Source organism: Harpia harpyja, chromosome 2 (genome assembly GCF_026419915.1).
Source record: "Harpia harpyja isolate bHarHar1 chromosome 2, bHarHar1 primary haplotype, whole genome shotgun sequence".
Lineage (NCBI taxonomy): Eukaryota > Metazoa > Chordata > Aves > Accipitriformes > Accipitridae > Harpia > Harpia harpyja.
In genome coordinates, this window is record NC_068941.1 from 37,889,512 (window position 1) to 37,913,697 (window position 24,186).

The 24,186-nt window shown below is 36.7% G+C and overlaps 1 protein-coding gene across 4 annotated transcripts in view; it reads right to left on the reverse strand.

Annotated features, from left to right (window-relative positions):
• The window catches only part of CCSER1 (coiled-coil serine rich protein 1), a 742,538-nt gene that overhangs the window by 77,561 nt on the left and 640,791 nt on the right, over nt 1-24,186 (reverse strand). The window contains exon 10 of one of the 4 annotated variants that reach the window (XM_052776416.1): nt 23,379-23,426. The exons of the other annotated variants lie outside the window; for them this stretch is intronic. Within the exon in view, the coding sequence (XP_052632376.1) occupies nt 23,418-23,426 (9 nt within the window). The 3' untranslated portion in view covers nt 23,379-23,417. The remainder of the gene's footprint in view (nt 1-23,378; nt 23,427-24,186) is intronic. 4 annotated transcript variants of the gene reach the window in all.

Below are 24,186 nucleotides of genomic sequence, written 5' to 3' on the forward strand. Positions count from 1 at the left end.
CAGTATAGAAGTATATTTCTTTTTTATTTAATCATTGCAGGCAATCACTCCTAATAAACACTCACAATTAAGGCAAGGTTAAGTAGCATGATGATAAACACCTTTTATTATTCAGAGGACAACAAACCTTTCCATTTGTAATTGTTTCAAATGGTTGTGGTTAATCTTATCATCCACCTTTCTACAAGAACTAAACCTGGGCTCATAATCAAATCTAGATCCCTAAATCCCACTGACCACAAGGGTACTCATGTTCCCAGATGCTTCTGGCATCCAAGGAGAAATCTCTGCCTTCTTGTGTAAGGCTAGATATGACTATCTTGACTACATTGAGGAATGAACCACTTTCCACATTATGCTTATCCTCACTTTTCCAATGTGGACAACTCCTCTGTACAGATGGTAAAAACCATTGTTTCCCCTGCTGACCCTTCAGCACATGATTAGCTTTTAGTGGAGTAAAGAGTATGTGAATTAACAAGTTGCAAAAACTGTTGACAATTAAAGGTAAGTTTGTGCACATTTTGTCACAATGGAAAAGTTAAGGTACATGCAGATGATCTACCTGCCTACAAATATAAGTACACCCATGGAGAAATTAAGCACCCTAAATGTGGGACTCAATGGTGCCATTTCTCACCATAATATATGCTTTATTTATGTACATACACAGTGATGTGCTCATGACCTTTAAAGACAGCACCCACAGTGCTTTGCACCTTCATTGTATTTTTGAACTCTAACCCACACATTGGTGGACATAGTTGTAACACAACAGGGTTTGCCTGATCAAAAAAATGCAGACTCCTTTTAACATTCCCTTTTAATTTAGGAGGGATGGGAAAGGCTCACTGCCCGCACACGAGCCTTGCTAAAACAATTTGTACAGATATTTTCTTTCTTTCAGTTATTTATTTTTGCTTGTATGTATCTTAGGAAAGGCCAAGCATGAAATTGGAGCTGTAAAGCAAGTCAGAATTTATTGATATGACTCTGCTCTGAGAGCTCAATAGGTGTGCAGCAAAGCAAGAAAGGTAAAGGGGCTGAATTATTCATTGAATGTTTAAGCATCAACAAATAACACTTACAGTGAAGAATGCCTGTTTTGCAACAGTAGGTGTGAGGTGTACGCATAAAAGAAAGCAGATGTTCCAAAACCCGTCTTGTAAGACCATCATAGAATCTTTTTCTTATTAGTAATTCTGAGGGAAAAGAACACTAGTAAGTTATTTACAGGAGGTGCATAGCACAAATGGTTTTTATATTTTACTTAGCATAACATCTTGAACGCTGCACCTACTGTATCAGCTTAAAGGGAGAAGAAAAACTGATGAAAAACTGATAAAAGGAAAAGCCTTTCTTATCAAGCAATTCCAGTGCTGGAATAAACCAGCTGTTATTAGCATAAACTTGGTCTAAGAAATGAAAATATGTGAACTACACCTAACAAACTATATAGATAAAAAAAATATATAACAGATATTATAACACAAGCAAGTTGTTACTTTTAAGCTCCAGCTTCCATTCCTAATTCCACTTCTATGATAAATTTCTCAGAAAAATCCTTTCAGTCAGAAATTGTATTTGAGGCAAAAAGTAATTATTTTCTTATTTTTCAGCTATTCAAATTTTTAAAGCATACATTTTTTTTCTGTATGCCCACATCTGTAACCAGATCCACTTGGTGGTGAGAGCTACTCAATTAATTGATAAATCTGAGATGCCCTGTTGGTGAAGTCAAGTGGCTGCAAAACTTTCTAACAGTGCAAATGGAAAGCTGGTATTACATAAGAAGATGCAATATTTTTTCAGGTGGAATTAAGCTTTGACCAAAGGTATTTATGTTGCAGTTTAGAAATATGCATTTTCACTATTTGCTATTTTTTGACAGATCCAGAAACAGTAATATTTCTCACTCTCATCTAGCTTTCAGTGTCCATAGTTCTGGTACTCTGATTTGCTTTCATTTCATCTACTGCAGGCCTAATCCTAACACTTTACCAGCAGCCTACTGCTACATCTTCTGAAGGGCCACCTGCAGTATCATTTGGGAAAAAGAAAAAAATAAAATGGTACGATCACTTCTACTTTCACTTTGTACCTCAGTGAATTCAAATCTTTTTCTTTTCCTTTTAATTTTCATTGCAGTTTCCTTCTATCATACTGACTTTCCAAGTTTCCTACCTGCTGGTTATGAACAAGAGGACACAGAAGGAAATGTGCAAAATTGTGGCAACCCAGCATCCAACCTCTGACTGTGGCCAAGACTTAATGCCTAGGGCAGGGTATAAGACCCTGGGCAATCATACAGGCATAGTTTCCAAATATGCTCCACCAGCCTCCAGACTTTTTAAAAGAGACCATGTAGATTTCTACCTTGGCTTTTTTTTTTGTGGTTCATCAAGAATGTCATATACAAATGAGTTAGTAACTGCTACTCTTAACAAGAGCAAGAAAGCAAGGCATGGGAATTTCATCGCCTGCAGACTACATCAAAATGCCACAAAAGTGCCTCCCCCTGCTTGCCGCTGCTTGTCAAAAGCGACTGCACCTGCAGCAGAGGCAGCAGGAACAAACACGTGTCCAGGGCTCAGTGGCTGCAGCTCACCGTCGGAGCACAAAAATGACTGTTGGAGGTGGCATGGCAGTCTAGACTTGCATTTCTATCCACTGCTCCTGCTGTGGTATTACTAACCCTTCTACAGAGGGTGGGTAACAAGTGTTGGCAATCTCTTAAAACTGCAGCAACCACAGCCAAAGGAATAATGGTGAAATTTGACATCACAGTAAGACTACTGCATCGCTGAAGATGGCTTTGGGCAGAAGCAGCTTTGACCCCTATTCTGGCACAGGCAGATAGATCCAGACAGACTGAAATTCAGGGGCAATACTCATAGAGTGGCACTTCTCATATCTCACGTTAGACCACATGTTGGAAAGACATTTAAGACAAATACTGCTTTCAGTTTTCACCAAAAACTTCATAAAAAAACACTTCCAAAACCATCACCTGTATTTCAGCCTGGCACAGCTTCCCTCATGTGACAAAAGTAATTTCCTTAGCGAGTTATCATCTGTAATATCCACTTGCTCTTTTCCTATGCCAGGCCCACATACCACCAAAAAGTACAAGTTTATAGTTTGAAGCTCTCAAAGAGGAAAACAAGGTTGTGATGAATTCTCCTCTCATTTCCTAATAACTTACGTACACCTTTATATAAAAGAAATTATCTCTCATTTTGAAGTTTGTACAAAATGAATAGCATTTCTAGAGAATGGAATAATTCAATTGTACTTCTAATTAACTGCATCAATTATTTATTATTTTGCTGGATCACAAAGGATGAGAGCTATGTATGAAATGAAAGCCACATAAAATAAAGCTTTAAATTTAATTCAGTGTTATTCCTTCAGTGCAGATTTTGTAAACTTCTTGATACTGTTGTGAAAACAAACATCTGGCTTTTACAGAAAGATTCTGTAAATGAAAGTAGTACATACACATCCTGAACAAGACTGGAGTCCTATTGTCATAGGACTTGTGTAAGTCATGGCAAGGAGCCATCTTTATCTGAATAACTTTGAGTTTGTTAGCCAAGATGATACAGAGGAACAAAAGTGTAAAGCAAAGTCATAAAGCAAATCAGGGGCAAAACAGTCACGGACAGCTGATTCACCATTGCATCCACTGAAATGCTCTGCCCTCCTGCTTCTAGCCCTCACTGATAAGCCCAGGATTGCTTTTAAAAGGACCAGCTCTTCCTAGACATTTGCCTGCTGCTCAAGAGGATGTTTTAAAACTGTACTGCCTTAAGAAAGTTTATTACAACAACTAAGAGAACTGGAGCAGAAACTCCCAGGGAGCCAATTCTGCTTTTGCTGAAAGGTGTGAATGATCTACCACCTAGCTGCACAGCGAGGTGGCCAACATGTGGACCCTGCTATGCCCCAGGAACCCTTTCAGAATAAACTGAGCTGGAACTAAACTGTAGGAAAAGGTCATGTGAAATTACTTCGTGAGGAAGTATCATGCTTTCCCTCTTACTTTTCTATATCTTTGCACCCTGTGTAGCACTTCAAACATAGGTCTTCTCTGCTAGGAATAAGTCAATCCACAAACAACCTGTATTAGCTCTTATTTTGAGTCAGCAGTTAGACCCACAAGGAGAATGCAGCCTCGTTACTCTTTGCTCTCTAGCACAGGGATTTTACAATTGCATCTACTCCTATCTCCAGACTGACATCCTGCTCAATATTTGTTAACTTCTGGCTAGTGAGTGCATGTTCCCTTTTATGTGCTTTATCCCATGTTATTGTTATTCTATATTTCCCTACATGGAACTGGAAATCCATCTATCCAACTTGAAGCCAAGCCTGTTTAAATCACTCCCAAGTTCATTACTTTCTTTAGCAGTTCCAGCTCAACAGAAGATTTCATCACATTTCAAGTTCTTTCTCTTAAGTCTCTAAACACATACCAAACAAAATCCTTCTTAATAGCTTCCTATCCAGAACACAACCAGTTCACCTCCCTTGTATCAAACTGTCCGCTCATGTACTTTCTGGCTGCTAGTCTCTGTCATGGCCCTCAGTCCTCTGCCACAATTTCTCATTTTGAACTTTAGTTATTTAAGGCTGAATCCCAAACAATTAATCAGATAACTTCTCCCACTGTCAACCCAGAGAGAAGAGAAATTTTTTAACATCTCTCTACAAAGTTTACTGTGTAAAATACTCCAAAACTTCAGGGAAAAAAAAAAAGAGGAAAAAAATTACATGCGGCAAATCGTTCACTGCCAGAGACGTCTATCAAAGGGATCACTCTCTAAGCTCCAGATGGCAGGTCTCCTACAGGAAGCAGCTGGTCCTTTGGCAGCATGTCCTCAAAAAGCGCCAATGGCTAAGTCCGTCTGTGGTACTTCAGGGCCACCACAGGAATTTTATGCTGAAATTATTTTAGCTGTACAAGCTAAGCCTTTGCTCTTCAGCAGACCAGAGATGGTAGCCAGACCCACTGCTTCATCACGTACCACCCACCATGCCAGAGATGCTCTCTTCTCTCTGAGGGGGCACGTGGGTGTACCATGTGCTTTGAACTGCTTTTAAGATGACTACAAAAGTTGGTAAACTTGATTTATTAGTTAGGCCACCGTCTGCAATTTCTTCAAGCAGTGACATATTACTGCGTGTGTAAAATAGCTAGCAAACCTATGGTACTACGGTGCGTAAGAAAGAGAACAGTAGGTCATCTTTTATGCACAGTGGACGATACCCTGCTTTCCTGACTTGATTTTTTTATTCAGCCTTTAAGCAAAAGAATTCTTATATTTTAAGTTCAATACTACTTGATTTTACCATTTCTAAACTTAATACATTCCATAACTAAAAAGCTAACCATAAACTGATTTTGTTTTCAAATTTCTCTTATTTCTGATCAGCATATTTGGTGCATAGTTACATCTTATTTCCTCCTTTCCTCCACTCTACCAGTCCTCTAGAATCTCCTTAGGACAGGAGATAGGTAGCTTGCTTTCAATCACACTTTTAAAGCCAGAAAAAGTGTAGCTCCTCTCCCTTCTGTACAAAATTCTCCTCAACATTTTTAAGATGCTGATCAGCGATTCCTCATTACAGTGTTTGTGAGATAACCACCTAACTTCTCCAAACAGCAATTAAACTCAGTGGGTGTTCAGCAGACTTGTTCTGCACTAGTGTGCAATACACTCACCGTTCATAGCATTGATCTTCCTACACCAGCTATATCCGTCGACAGAGAATGCAATCCCCTAAAAATTAGTACACCTTCTAACTTATGTAAATACAGTAATAGCTTAGGAAACAGACAATGACACACAATGTCAAGATTTCCAGGCAGGCTGCAAAGCCCTGCTCGCTCCACACATCAGTGACACCAGCTGTAGCCCAATTAAACTCAACAGTGCACAGGTGTTCCCAGAAATGAGTAACAAAAGCAAACTTCCCTTTAGGGTTCTGAAAAAAAATAGAGTTCTTTAACTTCTTCAGGTCTCCAAACATCAAACAGATTGAGGAAACGGGAAAGAGAGAGAAAATGACATGCAGAGGAATAATGATAATCTGAATTATAACTTAATTAAATTTAACATATATTTGTACTAGAAAATACATATGCTCATGGTTTACCTGTACAAACAAAGACTCATGAAACATTTTAGGACTTTGACATGAAAGTCTACTTTTGTTTTAGCTCTGTGTTAAAGGAGTTGTTCTAACCTGGGAAAATAGCATGTATGACCCAAAAGACAAAATGCAAGATTTCTAAATAGCATTCTAAAGCTTCATCTTTTATTGACATTTAAAAGCTATCTGCAGCAAAGATAATTTGGGGTGAAAGTAACTCAACTAACTGTCTACAATTTTTGGCAACAATTCAGTGTGTCTGTGAACAGAGTGGAATCAATTCACAAAAAATATCAAATAGAAAATGTGACCGCTTCATTTTAAAAACTTGAAAAAGGTCACAACTGCAATATTCCAAAGAGCTAATTGAAAGACAAAACCAAGGAAAATAAGTCTATGGAAACATATTAATGGTAAAAAACCCCACATTAAATTCACCTTAGAATAACCTATTTGATAAAAGAAATCCACTTCATTTTCATGCTAAGAAATTAATCAAGCTGAAGATTTGGAGAGTTTCATTCATCAGTAAAACATTATTTCATTATACCAATAAACTTGCTCTGACAAAATGAGCAAATGTATGTTTATTAATTAAACTACTAGAGAGCCAAGACACTACAGTACAGTTGTCAGAGTGTAAGATTCATAGATTAACATTCTCTTATTAAAAATAAGAGCACTTACACTGAGTAATTGATGTTATTTTCTTAAGAGAAGCTGTGAGGCTGTACAGAGAGCACAAACAATAAAAATTTAATTACACTATGAATGACAGCCTTTTCAATTGGAGGCAATATTTACCTTTATTGATATGAACAGCCAATATCACTGGCAGATGCTCAATTGTCTTACAAATTATTCTAATATACTAACTGGCAACACAGCAGATTTTCAGCTCATAAAAAGATATTAATTAGTAATATCATTAATACTTACTCACTGAACAGAGAATTTGTTTGTAATTTTATAAGGTAACAGAGGCCCTACAAAATGGATAGGTCAATAAAGGAGAAGTGCGTGTTCAAAAACTCAAGACACTCAAAATAATCGAAGTCCACAATGCAGCTGCATTTGGTAGACCATGGGACAACATTAGCTCCTAAAATAGTCATTACAACTGCAGTGTGATACTGTGGAATGTTTTTGGTTCTGCAGCTTCTAGATAGATACAACCAACTCATTCACAGATGCCATTTTTAATAGTTTTCTTACCTGACACGTTACCAGTTGAGAAAGGTAAAGAATGCACAAGCTCGTTGATCTTTAGTTCATTAATATGGGAGTGTGAGAAGGGAGCTGGCCCCAAAAGAGATTTTACAAGCCCTCAAAAGTAGTTTGAAAAAGTTGTGATTCTGTCTAATAGATCTGATGTATTCAGCCAAAATCTGTGATGTTTTACAGGTTTATTTTATTTTGAAATTTAAGAATTAAATAAGGCAGGAGAAACAATACCTTGTGAACTAAAGCTGGAAAATGGATCACTGAGTCTCTGGGACCAGAAACCTGAATTTTATACTGTGCTTTTGTTATGCCAGCGTGTATGACTGTTTACTGGCCCACGACTACTGCATCAAATCAAAGCACTTCCAAAGAGATACATAAAGTTCCACACCTGCCCTGAAAAATCTATTCACATAAATCTTTTTATTTACTCTGGAGAGAAAGACTCAGAGACAGGATTGAAGCTTTCTGTGCTGAACTCAGATCACATCCCTCCTTTGTACACAGCTGATTCAAATAGCAATACTTAGATAGAAAAAGTCGACAAAGCAATAGCCATTCATATTTTTTTTTCAAACGCCATCCAAAAATAATGATCCCTATCTCTCATTCTTAATAGGATTGCAGATGCTGCTTGATGACGACTGCACTTGTGAACAACTTCCTTTTTTTTTTTTTTTTTTTTTTAAATTGGGGCTGCATGGAAGTAGAAACCTGAACGCGAAAATCTGCAAAGTTTGTCTGCAGGTTTCACAAGACTTTGTCCATTGTATTACTGATAAAGTCTGAAAGTCAGTCAGGGAGCTAGCTTTTCAAGATGTTTTCAGAGAAGAAAATGCAGAGAGTTTGTTTTCCCTCTTTGCTAGTTCATCAGATTTTGATAAGATGGCTGTAATCAGCCTAGACTTGGTAGACCTCAGATTACAAAACTTTGGGTACAGATGTGCCCTTTGGTATTTTCACTAAAAATATTTTCCAATAACACTAGTGAAAATTATGTAGAGATTACATTAGGGTGAGAAAATATTTTCCAAAATGTCACAAGCTCTAGGAAAACACACAATAAAGAAAAGCTACAGGTAACCTTAAGTATGCCACACTTGTGTGACAAGTATTATACTTGTTGTGATATAAGTATACAACTTACATAAAAGTTGTATTATACTTTCACAATATAACTTATGGCAGCAACTGTCATGTAAACACAAATTGTTTTGTGGCTGCTAGTTTTTTTTGTCACAATCCCTAAGCAAGGGGCTGAGGAGAGAGAGGAAAACATGGCTCAAAACAGTTTAGTTATGACCCTCACAGACACAAGAGATGAAGTGATTAGTATTAGCCTTACTGTGCTACAGAAACTTCTCAATAAGAGAGGAAACAGAAGCAAGTTCCACCAATAAATGTAAATCTCAGCAAACAAGACTCTTAGTCCCCTCTAGAGACATATAGTAACATGACAGTTTGGTCCTTAATTTCAGGAACAACCTACTAGTTTCTCCTAGTTTCATTCCACTAGTCTGGAGGGCTTTTCTTCAAAGGTTGGAGGTGAAACAAAAATAAAATAAAAATATAAAAATCCTTCTGATTGCAAGTATAACCAAGGGAGAACTCAATTTCAGAAAGCCTTGAAAGGCATTAAAATGTTATAATGAGATTTTTTTCCCCATCCTTATACAACAGCGGATAATCCTCCGAATTACAAGTCTCTTTTTACATATAGTCATAAATTACATTGTTAAAATATTGATATAGTCAGACCTGGTTAATTCAAGCCAGTTTTGCTTCTCATTAAGATTTAACAGAGGCTGAAGCATTTATGGTATAATGTCATGCAGACTGTGGGACACCAGGAATACAGCAAGCGTGAATTAGGCAGGAATACAACAGCAACTGAATTGCATTAGAAATAAAAAGAATATTTGATGGGGAGAAGGCAATTTTCTCTTGGGCTAAGGGATGGAGACATGGCCAGCCAACCTCCCCAGAGAGTTCACATGCAAGTAAGACTTTGGTGGCCCCTTCTCATCTGCTACCTTCTTTGCCCAATGGGTGCCACCAGTGTTTATCAGAACACCTCCCTGCATGCCACACACGCCTCACGGGGTGAATATGACCTCTCAGGCAGCCCGTTTCAACTGCAGGCATCCATCATGGCTGTGTGATGGGTCTTGGGCTCTAGGTTGCGCAAATAGGCAAGATGGTAAATCTAAATGTACTTTTAAATCTATTGTGAAATAAAGGAGTACTTCAAAGTAACTGCATTAAAAAACACTTTACAAAGTCATCACTTTGCAGAGTGGCAGTACATGCACTGTAGCTTTAGATCAATATAAGATCCAACTTTATTTAATCCAGAAGAAACACCAGCATATAGTAATTGTGACAACGATAACAAATGTGTTCTTGAGAAGTGTTGAAAAGAAGTGACTCTTTCCAGGCAATCGTAAGTTGTCTGTACTATCAGAGACTGCAGACCAGCTAACAGCAGCAAAATATCTTTCGAGTAAGAAGTTCAATGAGGAAAAATAAGCAAAAACATTCTAGAGCTCAGATCTAGTCCCAAGACATTCAGCTGAAGCATTACTATGATGATGGATGTTATTTACTATCAGAAAATTGCCTAACCTGAGACCAAGTGACAAAATACAAACTTAGGCAAAAAATATCAAGTTTTTCGTTCTTATAGAATCCAAGTTCCCAATGTTGAATAAAGATGTTCACAAGAAAATTCTTTGTTACAAAATATCTAAGTTGGAACAATTGCAGAGAAAAAAAACATCCTCCAACCACATTCCTACAACATTGCATCTCTTCACAAAAAAAAAAAAAAAAATCTATAAATATAAATCAAATATTAAATACAGTAAATAAGAGAACCTTCTGGTCTACATTGTGACCATGCATTTTTACCCCAAAGTAGTTGCAAAAGCATGGGAATATAAAGAAGGGGAAGAGAAACATTCTTACTAATGTTATGAGTATAGTAAAATTATGATTAAATTCCAGAAGGAAACAGCAAATAATATCTTTACCAACAGGCAAATGGAAACTACAGAAATGCTTATTTAGAATTAACTTATTGCATTTATTTAAAAAAAAAAATTAGGTAGAATAACTTTTTTTAGTATTTCTGAGTTCTTGGCAAAGACACTTCCTTCTGGGTTCCAGCAACAGGAGTCAAACATCCAGCAAGTCTTACACACAATGTTTTAAAATTAGAAAATCTGTGAGCACACCCAAGTTTGCCTGTTATGGCCAGTTACAGATCTGTGGTATAGAGCATATATGCACACTGGGAGTATCAGGGGATTGCTTAAATGAAATGACACGGCTCCAGGAAGACAGAGCCTTTCTCTCCATCAGAAAATAAGTCTGCTCCCTGTCTGAAATGATGAAACCAGAATTTCCCTGATCATACATTTATCCTTCAACTATCCCATTGCCTTTTTGCCAGCAAAGATGAACACATCCTTGCATAACATCAGACAACACCATCCGTTTGACTAATAATTAAAGAGCGGATAAATGGTTCCTTTTTTACTGCACATCAGAACCAGAGTTCTTAAAAATGTAAAAATCAAAGAATATAACTCATATTGGGCACTAAGTCCAATTACATTTAAAGGCATTTCCGAGCCTTACAGCAAAATTAAAACATAACTCTCCAATCTGTTTCACAAAGGAGCTTGGTAACATAGCTCCATTATTTCTGCACAACTCTACAGAGGTTAAGAGTACTAAAGACTAAAATTTTGCAAACCATTCTTAAGCAAAAAGCTACGCTGCTGCTATGGTTTAACTGTGATGAGGTAAGGAAAATTTTATGGTGACACAGGACTTTTCACTTCCACTTTTACTTCTGACACAGAGTGCATAAACAGTAAATAAATCACAGGTCTCCATTATTTATCATGCAGCAACCTGGAACTTCCTCTCTGACATCAACAGAAAAGTAACTGAAATATTCACAAGTGTCCTAGTTTACAATATTCGCTACAAATGTAGCGTATAACTGCAACTGCAACCCAGCTCTGCTGGTCTCGCATAGAAGGTGCAAGCCTTGGCTTGAGGAATCCTGATGGATGGTTCCCTCAGCGAGGAGCAAGGCACCATCAGAGGAAGGGTGTGCTCCATGAAGCAACCACTGCCCAGCTGTTTTGCAGTTCCTCTGGTTTCAATGGGTAGTACAACACTGTCATGGAGCTAAGCTTTCTGCAAAACCACCACCTGGTGTTTTGGACATCGAAATAAAACAGAGCAGTTTCACTACCACTACAATTTTCATTTCTATCAAAATATAAATGGTAACATCTTTGGAAGCAGAGGTCTAGGCTCATCAAGATATATGCAAACATATTTCGCGTTGAATGCTAAGCAGTATGTACGTATGCATGCAGTAAAGGAAGAGCTGTCTAAACCTTAGTTACAACACGTTCCTTATTTGTGTCTAAAACTGTGTCTGTGTGATGGGATAGAAAGTCCAGTGGAGATTCTGAAGTAGATACAGGTCTATACTTGAATAAAATATTCCCCAAAGTTAAGGCATTATTAAAAATTAGGTTTTCTGATTGAGTGAACATCTTGTATCACTTCTTTGAGAAGGTGGCACAAGGGATGTTTAAACAAAAAAACAGGAGGACATATCAATTGTTTCTTATTTTTCATAGACCAGAAAACTAACAACCTTCCCCTTCCCAACTGTGTGAGTGAGAGGAGAAAGAGGGAATTCTGCTAAATGGCAAAGAGACTCTAGTACTGAAATAGAAAGTAAATATAGAAGCTCAAAGATAATAGTAAAGCATCCCTTTGGGAAATACTGTATTAAGGCTACAAATGTGGCCACAAGGACAATAGTGAAAGATCCAGTAAATGGCTACAAGATACACTAGTGGAATTAATGAGAAAAATGATGTTTTCACTATCAAAATGGATTGCTGCTACTTGGATGTAATTGAGTGAAGAATTTAGAGAACATATTCTTCAGATTTATGGGACAGACTCATTAAAAAGTTGTGAACAACATGCCAATTTAGATGACAGAAATTACATTAAAATACTGAAAATGCAAAGTTTGTGGGGTTTGAGAAAAGAAACTATCACTGGGTTAATATTCAGAACTGCATGTTCCTTTGACGGCTTCTTTGCCTAGTGGTTCAGGCTACTACTTGTTAGGTGGGAGGACAGAACCTCCATCCAACTATTATTATTATTATTATTATTATTATTATTACTACTACTACTACTATTATTATTATTACTATTATTACTACTACTACTACTATTATTATTATGAACTCAAACCTTGCTTTTACAGATTATCCAATCATAGCAAAAGAGGCAGCCTCTGGGATCTGAATAAAAGAAAGACACAGGGTTGTAGCTGATGAGCAATGAAGTAGATCTGAAAAAAGATTAGCAAGCACGAAAATCCCAGAGGCGCCTTTAGGAAGTTGTTGATATAAGAAATCTCACAAAGCAAAGCAGATTATGTTACAGAACTTCTGCTGAATCAGATGGGGAAACCAGGCCTCTTTCATATTGAATCTGGTTAGACAAGAGATGGTTAAAAAGGAAAGGACTAAATTAAAGTTTGAAGTTTTTGCATATCCCACTAAATGAAAATGACAAAATACTACTGACAAAGTGTCTTCCAGAAAGAGTGCAATTTATTTTTTAAAAAGTGAAGATTTAAAAAATGTATAATTAGATGTCACTTATTCTGCTTCAGCCTTTTTAGAAGAGGCTTATTCTTTTACCTTGGTTATCCACATCTAAAAAAATGGCTTGGTGCTACCTGCAAGTCCCATTCTTAAGCCTCCCCTTTTGGTCCCTGGACAGATTGGCTGTAGGCCTGTCACTGTTCTTAACAACCATGATGACTCCCAGATCACCTATTAATGCAAATTTGGTAAACACCTGACATGAGTCCAAGACCGTTTTTTAGGTGGAATGTACAACGCAGAAGAAAAGGTAGTTCTAATGTCTTTACACTGGCCGTGCCTGAAGCCACATAAGGCTTCCCAGGTAAAATTAACCTGTCAAGATTATTTGAATCAAACAGTGAGTTTATATTGGATTGGCACTTTACTTGACATAACTGTGACATTTCTGATGCATATACTGAGAGGTCCACAAACACTGCTACAGCTTCTCTATCTAGAAGTCGACAGTTCAGGATATGCCTGGGCAGGGACATTTAGATCCAGGCATCAGCCATTTTACAAAGGGAATTTTCCTTCACTGGTCACTACTGCCCCCAAAACACTCAATTTTCTGTCTTCCAGAGACAAGGAACTGCAAATGAAGAATGATTCACCATTCAGTTCCCCCCAAAGGATTTAGTGTGATGAGACATGTAGAGGCACTAATAGACTGTGAAAGAAGCGTGGGCTTGACATGTAGAGGCATTAATAGACTGTGAAAGAAGTGTGAGCTAAACTAATTGAGTAGTATTGATCCACTAGTGCCAGGGAGATTATCATGCAAGTTTATTTGCCTAGCTGTAAAGTCCTCACAATATGGAAGATTTCAGATGGAGTGAATTGGGAAAAAATTCAACCCTCCAACTGACTCGCAACTGTGCATTTAGCAATGCTGTTGCAGTAATACTTAACACACACACCGCATAGCCTGATTTATCTTCGGAGCTTCACAAATATTAGCTAATTAATCTTTCACCATTGTAGTTTCACTCCACAGCACATCTTAATTTTTCTTTATAATTGAAGCCAAAGATTTTACCTGGCACAGATCTATGTACTATTTCTAAGGAGAAAGCTCCATGACCTCATCCTGCTTAATTTGTATCATACCACAGCTGAAAACTTAAAAAAAAATGAATAGAGGAAATATGCATATTTATAGAATGAACTACAATCACTTTTCTGATTACTATTTAAAATAAAATGCATGTTGACAGTCATAACAGCCAGTAATCCTGTTTTACTGGAAGTTTAACAAGGGATTTGCGGATGAAGTCAGTACTTCTGCATTGCAGCCAGTTGAAGTGCTAAAATGTCAAGCATTGACTGAATGCTGTCTAATTACAGACCCATAAAAAACTTTATATGGCTACGGAATACTCCCCTAGGTCTTCACAGTGTTGCCATCAAGACTAATTTCAAGAGAGGTGCTTAACTTGTGCACTGTATTCAACATAAAATTTTCTTGGACATTTTGGCATCAGCGCTGGTTAAAATCTGGATGAAGCTTTTCCAGCTATCTTTGCAACAAAAGCTTTGTCTCTTGCCTCTAAAAGTCATTTATTCATTTATTTGTATTTCTAGTCCTTACTTGCTATTGAAGTTGAAAATTTCTTGAACAGACGTGGCGGTTTTGTGAACATGTAAATTTTAGCTCAAGACAAAAAAGAAACCACCAATTCACCACAACTCAGTTGTGAAGGGGGAGAAAGTTTACTGTGTATGCTCAGTGTATCACCTCTTACTCAAAGCATTCAAAAAAATAACATTTGGTGTATAATTATTAACAAATTTTTTTATCCCTCTAAGGGTGTGAAACCCTCCTGAGCTCTTTTGAAATCATACACGATCTCTATCTCTTTTACAATACAGCAAATGGGCAAGGCAAAGTTTGAACTGTGTAAATCTATGACTCTTCCCTCCAGGTGATGTCAAAGAGGAAAGAAGTAAGTAGATAGAGCCAAGAGTGAGAGAAAGGAATTAGGAACTTGGTTTTTTTTTACTGAGGAGAGGGAAAAAGGTAGATTTTTGTTTCCAATGGCTTGATTTTGGAACTACCTTATGAAATCTTTGCCTATGGGTTTAGAGTATCTGACTCCCTGAAATATCTAAACAACAACACAGACAAGCACAAGTTCATTTGGATCAGAATTAATAGAGGATTAGCGTGCCATCAAGCTCTGCAAATCTAAATTGCTCCCAAGAAAACAAAAAGCGGATTTTAGTAATAAAAAATTTTCATATTACTCACACATTTTTTAATAAAATTGTAAGTTATTAATACAATTGATATGACTCTTACTAATGTCTTACCATTGTTCTTAAATTGGAACATGAATTTGAGCGAAAATGACACATTGTAGTGCATCGGTCTTGAAGGACACTTCTTCACCTGTTTTACACTGTATAGACTGATTCACTGTTTATTAACACATCTGTTATTTATTTTTTAATGCCTTATTAAACAGCCTATCTAATTACCTAACTATATCACACACATTTTAGCACCACCACACTGTGAGGTCAATTAAAGATTTTGTTAAAACAATACAAGAGTAAAGTATATGTTTTCCTTGGTGTATACTTTAAAAGCCAGTCCCAGCTTTGTTTGATTATTTTGTGGTTTATGCAAATAAGCCATTAAGCTCCCAAGGAAAATTTCACATTTCCCAACATGCTTTCGACTCATTTTTCTAATCTGAAAGTGTAAACCTAATTTGAGAAGTGTATCGTTTCAGTACCACTGCTGTGTATAATGCATTTCCTTCATATTGAAAGTGCCTCTTTCTCATTTTTCTAATAAATAGCCCATTGCATTTATTTCATATTACATTTTTGTTTGTATCTCAGCATATTTTGCTTCACATAAAAATAACATTTTCACCTCCCTTTTAAGAGCTCAGTACATTTTCTTAAGAACTTGATTGACTGAACAACTTAAAAAAATGCTGAATATTTGAAACAACTAGCCATTCCCATTGCATTTTGTACTGCTGAGTGTCCTGTAAATCTACAGCTTTCACTGTAAATTTGCACAGTTCAGTAAATCTTTAAAATTATACTGTTATCTTTGCCTCTCTTTTCTGCTGCCCCCAAAAGACTGCATTACAACTCTGATAAAAAAAACACAACTGGTCTTGACTACTAAGCCCACTAAGACAGATTTGCATGGAGTAGTAGCATTGGTGCCTGCGGTGCTGTCACAACACTTTTATTTCGGTCTTGTTCAGTGTGTTTTAATCCTGGCAGCTTGGCTGAACTCTCATTTAGACCTAAATCACGTACATCTGTGGTCCTTTGCACAATCTTACTCTAAGTTTGTATGTACATATCAAAGGAATACTTTTTCCCCCCTCTGAAGATGTAAAATCACATTGTTATTGTGACTGACAATAAAGCTGGTTAAACAAGTTTCCCATCTGTCTGTCCCTTGACTGTTCATTCCTGTCTTCAGGAGTGTCAAAATCTCTCTCCACCTGAGTTGTGCTGTTATAATTTATGGCACAGCTGCCCTATAAACCAAATCCCTGATTTGCTATTGATTAAAAATAAACTTGAAATTTATTTAAAAAGGAACCCCTCCAATCTGTGCTGTTTCTGTGAAACAGAAAACAGGTATGAAAAATGATCCCATAAAGCATTGTATAGGCATGTTTGACAGTGTGACAGCATCTTTTTCATATCAAAATGAGTAAGCTTCTGACTACTATTTTCTACTATGGCCAATGATAAATGCCTGACTCTATCATTTACCCCTATTTACATCTTCTTTTGAAAGGTTACTTCCAGTTAACACTTCATATTTAAAATTTCCTCAATTAGTCAGAGAATGCAGAGAAACATTATACTGTCAATAATAAGATATTCAACTGAAGGGCTTTTTAAGCTAATTTATAGAATTATTTAAATGCCATAGTTCTCCTTTTCCTACGAGTAGAAATGTGAACTTACTGGTTTTGTTCATCCTACACTGGAAATATAAAAAAAAACCTACCTGAAAGCATACCATTATCATAGATGATACTATTATCACAGGTTCAGGTTACATTCTGAGTTTTACTCTTTTATTTGAAGGTTTTAATTCACCCTGACTATGATTTCTCAGCCTCCAACATTTGGAATCAAATAGGCACTTGTGAGCTTGAGTTCTTTCTTTCTCTATTCTATTGTCTCATCTTCCTCACAACTTTCACAATGTTTCCTTCCTGCTTACAGAGATTTCCTTGACAGTAGCTAATACATCATTGCCCCTTAAACATGCTGCTGAAGTTTCCATAAAACTGGAGCTTCCTAAATTAGTATATAAATACACATATCATCTTTATGCTCTGCATAGCTCCTTTTGAAATTGAAAGAAACAGCGTGGTGAAATCCTCTGAAGAGTACTGCAATAACCCCTTCTCCCAAATACTCCCATTTTAACTGTCCAGCAGTGATTTGCTGCCAAGTTCTGTACCATAGTACGATGCAAGAAGTTTGTTGCAAAAAAATGTTCTTCATCCTAAGTGGTACAGAAGTGAATTTTACTTATGAATAACCCTGTAGATTCCTGTCAGAATTTTTTCACTCCTTTCCTTCTCTGCCTGTTTTGCCTCCTGTAACCCTTTTTGCACCTGACTGCAAGCTAGACTCTAAGAAAGATTTAGATGAGTCAACGATCAACAAGGTGGCAACTTGTTTTCAAATGCCCAGCTCTGGAGAAAATCCATAATCCTTAATTAGGCATCTGGATTCCCTATTTAGGTCTTAAGAGTGCTTCAGAAACTACCTGCTGAAAGGGGAGGTAATCCCCTCTCACGCTAGACCTGCTAACTCAGGACTGCAATGTTTGCACCCACGGGGTACCCCAGGGCATGGCATCCCCCCCGGCAAGGGAGAAAGCCCCATCACCTCTTGGAGAGAAAGGCAGAAGCCTCTCACTCTTGGTGCAAAACAGGAGGAGGCAGACACTTAGGGGGTCATTTTTTTTAAATATTGTTTTCATGCCCTCCTCAGCTGTGTGACCAAAGTCACTCACCTCCAAGCTCATACTAAGAGGCCCTGGTACTGGCAGAGGGTCAGGGAGAGCAGAGCACTCACTGCTCACCCCGATGATGCTGTGCCGCTGCAAAAGGGGAGATTTATGGGCTCAGAAAGAACACGTGATATAGAGCATAATTTAGGACCTTTGAGGTGTGGGCACTCAGTAGACATTAGTCCTAAACTGGTATTACAAAGACCAGCAATTGACTAAAACAAGAAACCACATTTAAAGTGAGGCTGGCCACTAGAGGTATGTGCAACCAAGGAGAGAACAGGAGAAGTAGAAGAACTGGAAAGGGCAAGAGAATAAAAGTTTGAATAACAGTATGGGTGTTGAGATCTTGATTCTACCTAAAATACTCCTTAAAATACCTATAGCCATGATTTAAGGACAACTTTCATTTTGCTTCTCATGCTTACAATCTCTTTATGTCCTGTGCAGGCCAGCTGGATTACCAATAACAACTTTTTCTCCATCATGGTTGCTCTCTGTCATATTCCTCAGTTAACTTCTGTATTTTTCCCAATTACGGACAAATACATTTGACTACATTTAACTGTTACATCTCTCATTGATTTCTTACCCACTTGTTATTTCTTTGAAGGAAGTGCTATACTATACCTCTGGGCAGACTTATGTCTCCCTTATATTACTTCTACATGTGGTTTTTCTTCTGCTTTATGGTTGGACTCAATGATCTGAAGGGTCTTTTCCAACCTGAATGATTCTATGATAAATATACATTAAAATACTTGAGGAAAATGAGAAGGCTTGGTTAGACAAGTTAGTAGAAGCACGTTTTCCTGGATGAAGTATCTGAAAGAAGAAATAAATAAACTATGTTTAAGAAATGAAACAAAAGAAACCAAAATAAGACAGAATTGCAACTTTGGAAAGCCCTAAATACAGACAATTTCAAAGGACCATCAGCACTCTGTGAATATTGTGAGTAGTAAGCATAGGAGAAGGCAGTACATTTTCCCAGAATAAAGTTTTATTAGTATTGATCCTGCCTAAACTCCCTCACCCCCTCCTTCAGGAAATGACCTAAAATTACAGGCCACAAACACCCATGGCACTATTCTTATCTTAAAATGTAAATTATTACCGAAAGCCAGAACGTCCCGCTGAGAAGCAGGAGACCTGGGGCCTTGGACATAGATGTCCATACTTGTGGTGTCATACATGTGGATCCATTCTCCTCTAGTGGAAAAAAATCTTGATGGCTAATTAGCAGTATGCATAAATAACTTCAGTGGGAGAGACACGTTTTGGAAGTAGTAATTGGCATGCTGTCTTGCTTTGATTTGCAGTTATATTGCATGACAGACATATGGCTGGAAAGAAGAAAACATTCACTGCCTCAGCCTACTGTAGTATCTTCTTAAATAGCTTAGATGAGTGGAAATGGAAATAAAGTGATTATTCCAATTATCAAAGGCTCACAGGAATACATTGAGCCATGAGAAATTTACTCTCATTTAATAAACTGTTTGATATTAGAACTGTAAAAAACAGTGAGAGAGTCAAAAGCTGTAGGAAGTTCACCTGACCTACATGCAGCAGTGCAGGGCAGCAGCATATACCGAGCAAATGGGGACACGTTCCTCTTCCCACTCTGTGCTGACAAACACCAATTAAGATCTCTAAAGGACTCCAACTAGACTTGAAAACAACAAGAATGACATTTAAATTGTCTTTGAATATCATTTATCTATTGTTTAGATTTACTGAAATACGCTGCCCTTTGCTTCTATCTTCTGGCATTTGTTCATTAAAGTGGTGTGCCAAAAGTGAATTGTTTCATTAAAATCTGAAACAAAATGGACTGATGCTCTGAGTTACAAAAAAATTAGTCTTTTTAAAAGATACTACTTGTTAATAGAGAACATCTGATCACCAATGATTCGGTACCTGCACGTAATTCCATTAAGCATTCATACCCCCAGTGCATTTCAAATTTACCCACAAGCAAGTTTTCAGAGAAACTCGAGTACTATTTTCTTTATAAAATAAAATTACAGATAGATTTGATTTCTTGGTTTTCCACAAAATTATAACTGTGTAGAATTTCAGCTGCTTCATGAGTGGAATTACAGAGATCTCCTTTAACTTAAGTCTTTGGGGGTTTTTTTTTTAGAATTTAATATGTCCTGCATAAATCCAAAACAGCCTCATAAGAAAATCCTCTGGCAGATTTTTAATAATCTGGGTGAAAAAAAATACTTTGAAATCTCACAATTTCATCACAAAATAACACCTGCATATAAGCTGAAATATCAATGATATACTGTTTAATGAAAAAGTACAGTATTAATTACATGGCATTCCATTCTCATGAACTAATATATTTATTATATCTCTTAGAAACTAAACAAAAGCAGCACTGATAAAAATATAAAGTATTTAAATGCCAATAGCCATATCTGTACAATTTCAGTGAGGTAGCTCAAATTGCCAAGATGTGACCAAAGAAAAAGGCTTTACAAGTGAAAATATACAGAACAAAACGTTCAGTAGCATAGGCCAGATACAAATAGTACCCCTTGCATAGCCTCATTTAGTACTGATTGCATCTAAAAAGTGCTAGCCTATTCTATGCAATCATTTAAGGGATATTTGTGATAAATAATATAATACTAACTAATATAATCAGAGCAGTCTTAGATTACCAGGATTGGAATTTAAATAACAGTAGCTAACCACAACTTTTCTTTTTCTCAATTCACTGCAAATTCATGATCAATGCAGTATAAGAACACTTTTGTGTGAATTGCCCTACTCTCTTACTCTCTTAGAAAATAGGCAGAATGATTTTGTAGATTTTATTAGCACTGTTGTAAGCAGTGCTACAAGATTTGGCTTTGCTATTTGTTCTCAGACTGTTCCCAGAAGCAAAATACAGACCTATGCATTTCATTCAGATCCTGTTCTCCTCCACCATTATCATATATCTTCACTTTCCAAATGATTTTCAATGCCTACAATTTACTGAACTTTGACCAACAGACTAAAGGTTATGCTCAAAAAAAAAAAAAAAAATCAAATAGCTGCTGGAATTATATGGTCCTCATAAATCAAAAAAGGAGCTGCTTGAACTTCAGGAGTGATCTTGAGATTGCAAAACCCTAGTAAAAGTGGAACGTGTAAATTTGCAAACAGATTTAAATCTTCTTTTAAGTACATGACAGGTATACTGTGCGCTGTTGTGACCCAAATACTGTTTTTAGTGAAGAATTGTCTCCACTAATTTGAATCCAAGAACGCTACATAATCACTGAGCCTACCAGTGGGATTAGACTCACAGTGATACATCTATTCATCCACCCATTACATATCTCTCTAGTTATCTCAGTGTTTCTAGTTCTTCCTTCTCTAGGAAGCTCACTGTTCAAAACAAATCAATTTTTAATTATTTTAAATTAAATTACATTTGTGTTTTTGCAAAATATGATTCTACAGCGGGTTCCATAACAAAGCTATTATCCCACATGATTACCATAGCTGAACCATGATCCTTATCCATTGGCTTAATTGAGGCAATTAATAGCTAATTTTATATCCCACATCTTTTACCTTACTAATAAGTAGGGAAAATCCATTAAGGTAATGTAATTATACAGGTTGGAACATAACAAGGAAGCAATAATAGTTCATTTAGGTTTGACCTCACAATAATGTACCTTGCAGTTTGCACGCAACAAAGCTGCAGCTTTCAGCTATTTAGGACCATGTCTTTTTTATGGCAATATACATCCTGAATACCTTTACGTAAGCTTGTGAATGAGATACTGAGATGAACCTCAGCAGCTCTAACTGTTGTTATCACTCAATACAAGAAATATTTTTTGTTTCAGCTATTTCAGAGTATTACTTTAAAAAGGAATATTTGCCACTTCCCTTTTTATTTGACTTCCTAATATTTATTACCATTTTACAGTATGAAAAAATTGAAAAAAATTTGAAAACTTGGACATTGAGGTGACAGACAAAACAGCTCCTACTGTCCTAGCAAAAGAGGAACTTATATAGCAAGTTAATTATGTTTACATGGGAAAATGATTATGCTGTTAAAATTGTTGCAGAGACACTGGACATAAAAATGGAAAAGTCGAGAGGTATATGAAGAGCCTAGAAATGGTCATGCTTTAATTTTCAAGATTTTTTTTTTCCTCATTCAGGAAAAGTTATACCCCTAGGTACACTGCAGCTTGGAAAGTCAAAAGGACTGTAAGTTGTTCCAAAACAAATGTTAAATAGAAAAGGCTGGCATTTCAAATGGTGTATGAGATGTGTCACCATCAGAAGCAACTGGGTTATATTAATTTTCACCAGCTCTGGATCTGGTAACTTGCATTTAGAAAGAACTCTTGTTCTTTCTTATTTATTGTAAGAAGAATGCTTGGAAACACGTCATTCATGTTTAACATGTCTATGTCTAATAAATGTGCATAAGCTCATGAACTCACATTCATTAATTACGTTAATTTTTATTCCTGAAAAACAAGTTGTAAGACATGGTTTTCCACTATGACCAACAACAGTTTACTTGCAACAGCTCTTTAATGAAATTTTCTTCTGCTAAAGTGCAAAAGTAATCAAGCTACAAGCCAGTGATGTTCAGAAACATCATTAGAAAGTTATAAAAATTTGCATGTAAATGAGCATCTTCAGAATCTTGCTACTTTCTCCAAAAAAAAAAAAATCAGCTAGCCATATAGCAATCTGCATATAATGTTTCTGAAAGCCACATAAACACTGATGAATGACAGTTTGGATACATAGACCTAGAACAATAAGGAACGACAAAAGTACTAATTTATTCATCAATGTTTACCATTACAGAGGTGAAAACTACAGCTGAGTATCAAGCATTTAATATAAACCTTTCACAGTCACAATAAAAATTAACCGAACAATGCAGTTCAGGATTTTTCAAAAATGAAACTTCATAGCAAACATTAATCCACTAAAAAGATTACAGGGTCCAGGCCATGACCTATGAACAATCAAAAACCTGTACAGTACTGCTTTCTAGCCCCTAAGAAAGACAGTACCTCCTTGTTCCAGAGCATTAGATTAAATTTTTTTTAGAAAAAAGAAATTAATTTTAAAAATCACTTTCCTGCAGAAATGTTAGTTCATATCCAATGGGAAAGGAAGAGAGGAAGAAAAGAGGTTAATGTAAAAGAAATTTACTATGATAATGCAGAACACTGAAAACGTTTGAAAACACACATACATGTTTCCAGAGACATGTGACACTGTACCTGGTGATGTGGGGAATTGCCTTCACACGGTGGTAACAATTACACAGACTGTAATCAAGAACACAATACACGACAATGGATGGATGGAAGGAAAAAGAAAGAAAAAAAAAAAGAGAGAAGGAATGAGTATGATATTAAAACACATATAACAAAGATGAACAACTAGAAGACTTAATGGACATACTGAAGAATTAAATGTCCCCTCCAACTCGGTTCTGAGACCTCTACACTAAAGTGATCATCTTTACAGACCTCACCCTGACCTTTGGTTACTTTCTGCTTGTAACTACAGTAAAGACAGACTGGTCTTCTGTGGGTATAACATTGCAGTTGATATTACCCTCCATTATTAGAGTATTATAGACTGTGGAAACAAGTCCCACCACTGTCACCAGACTGTAATTGGGTTTTTGTTGTTGAGGATCTTGACCTTACACATTACGTTAGGTTATGAACACGTGGAGTGAGATGTTTAACATTTTTGCAATCACTGGAGAAAAATCGTGGTTAAATCGACATGAGAAGAGCCATTTAAAATTTATCTTAGAATTCCAAAGGAGGAGAGATGGTGTGTATATATATATATATAAAAAAATATACATATATTAAAAAAACCAAACCAAAACAAAACACCTCCACTAAAACTTCACCCCCTGACTATATCTTTTGTTTTACAGTATCAGTCCCTCTATTTTGCGAGGAACAAACAAATGGAGAGGTAAGTGAAGCACAGATCACACTGATCTCTGACTCTCTGGGCCAGTGTGGTACCTGTGGGGAGCTAAACAAGAGTGGTGTGATCCATCTG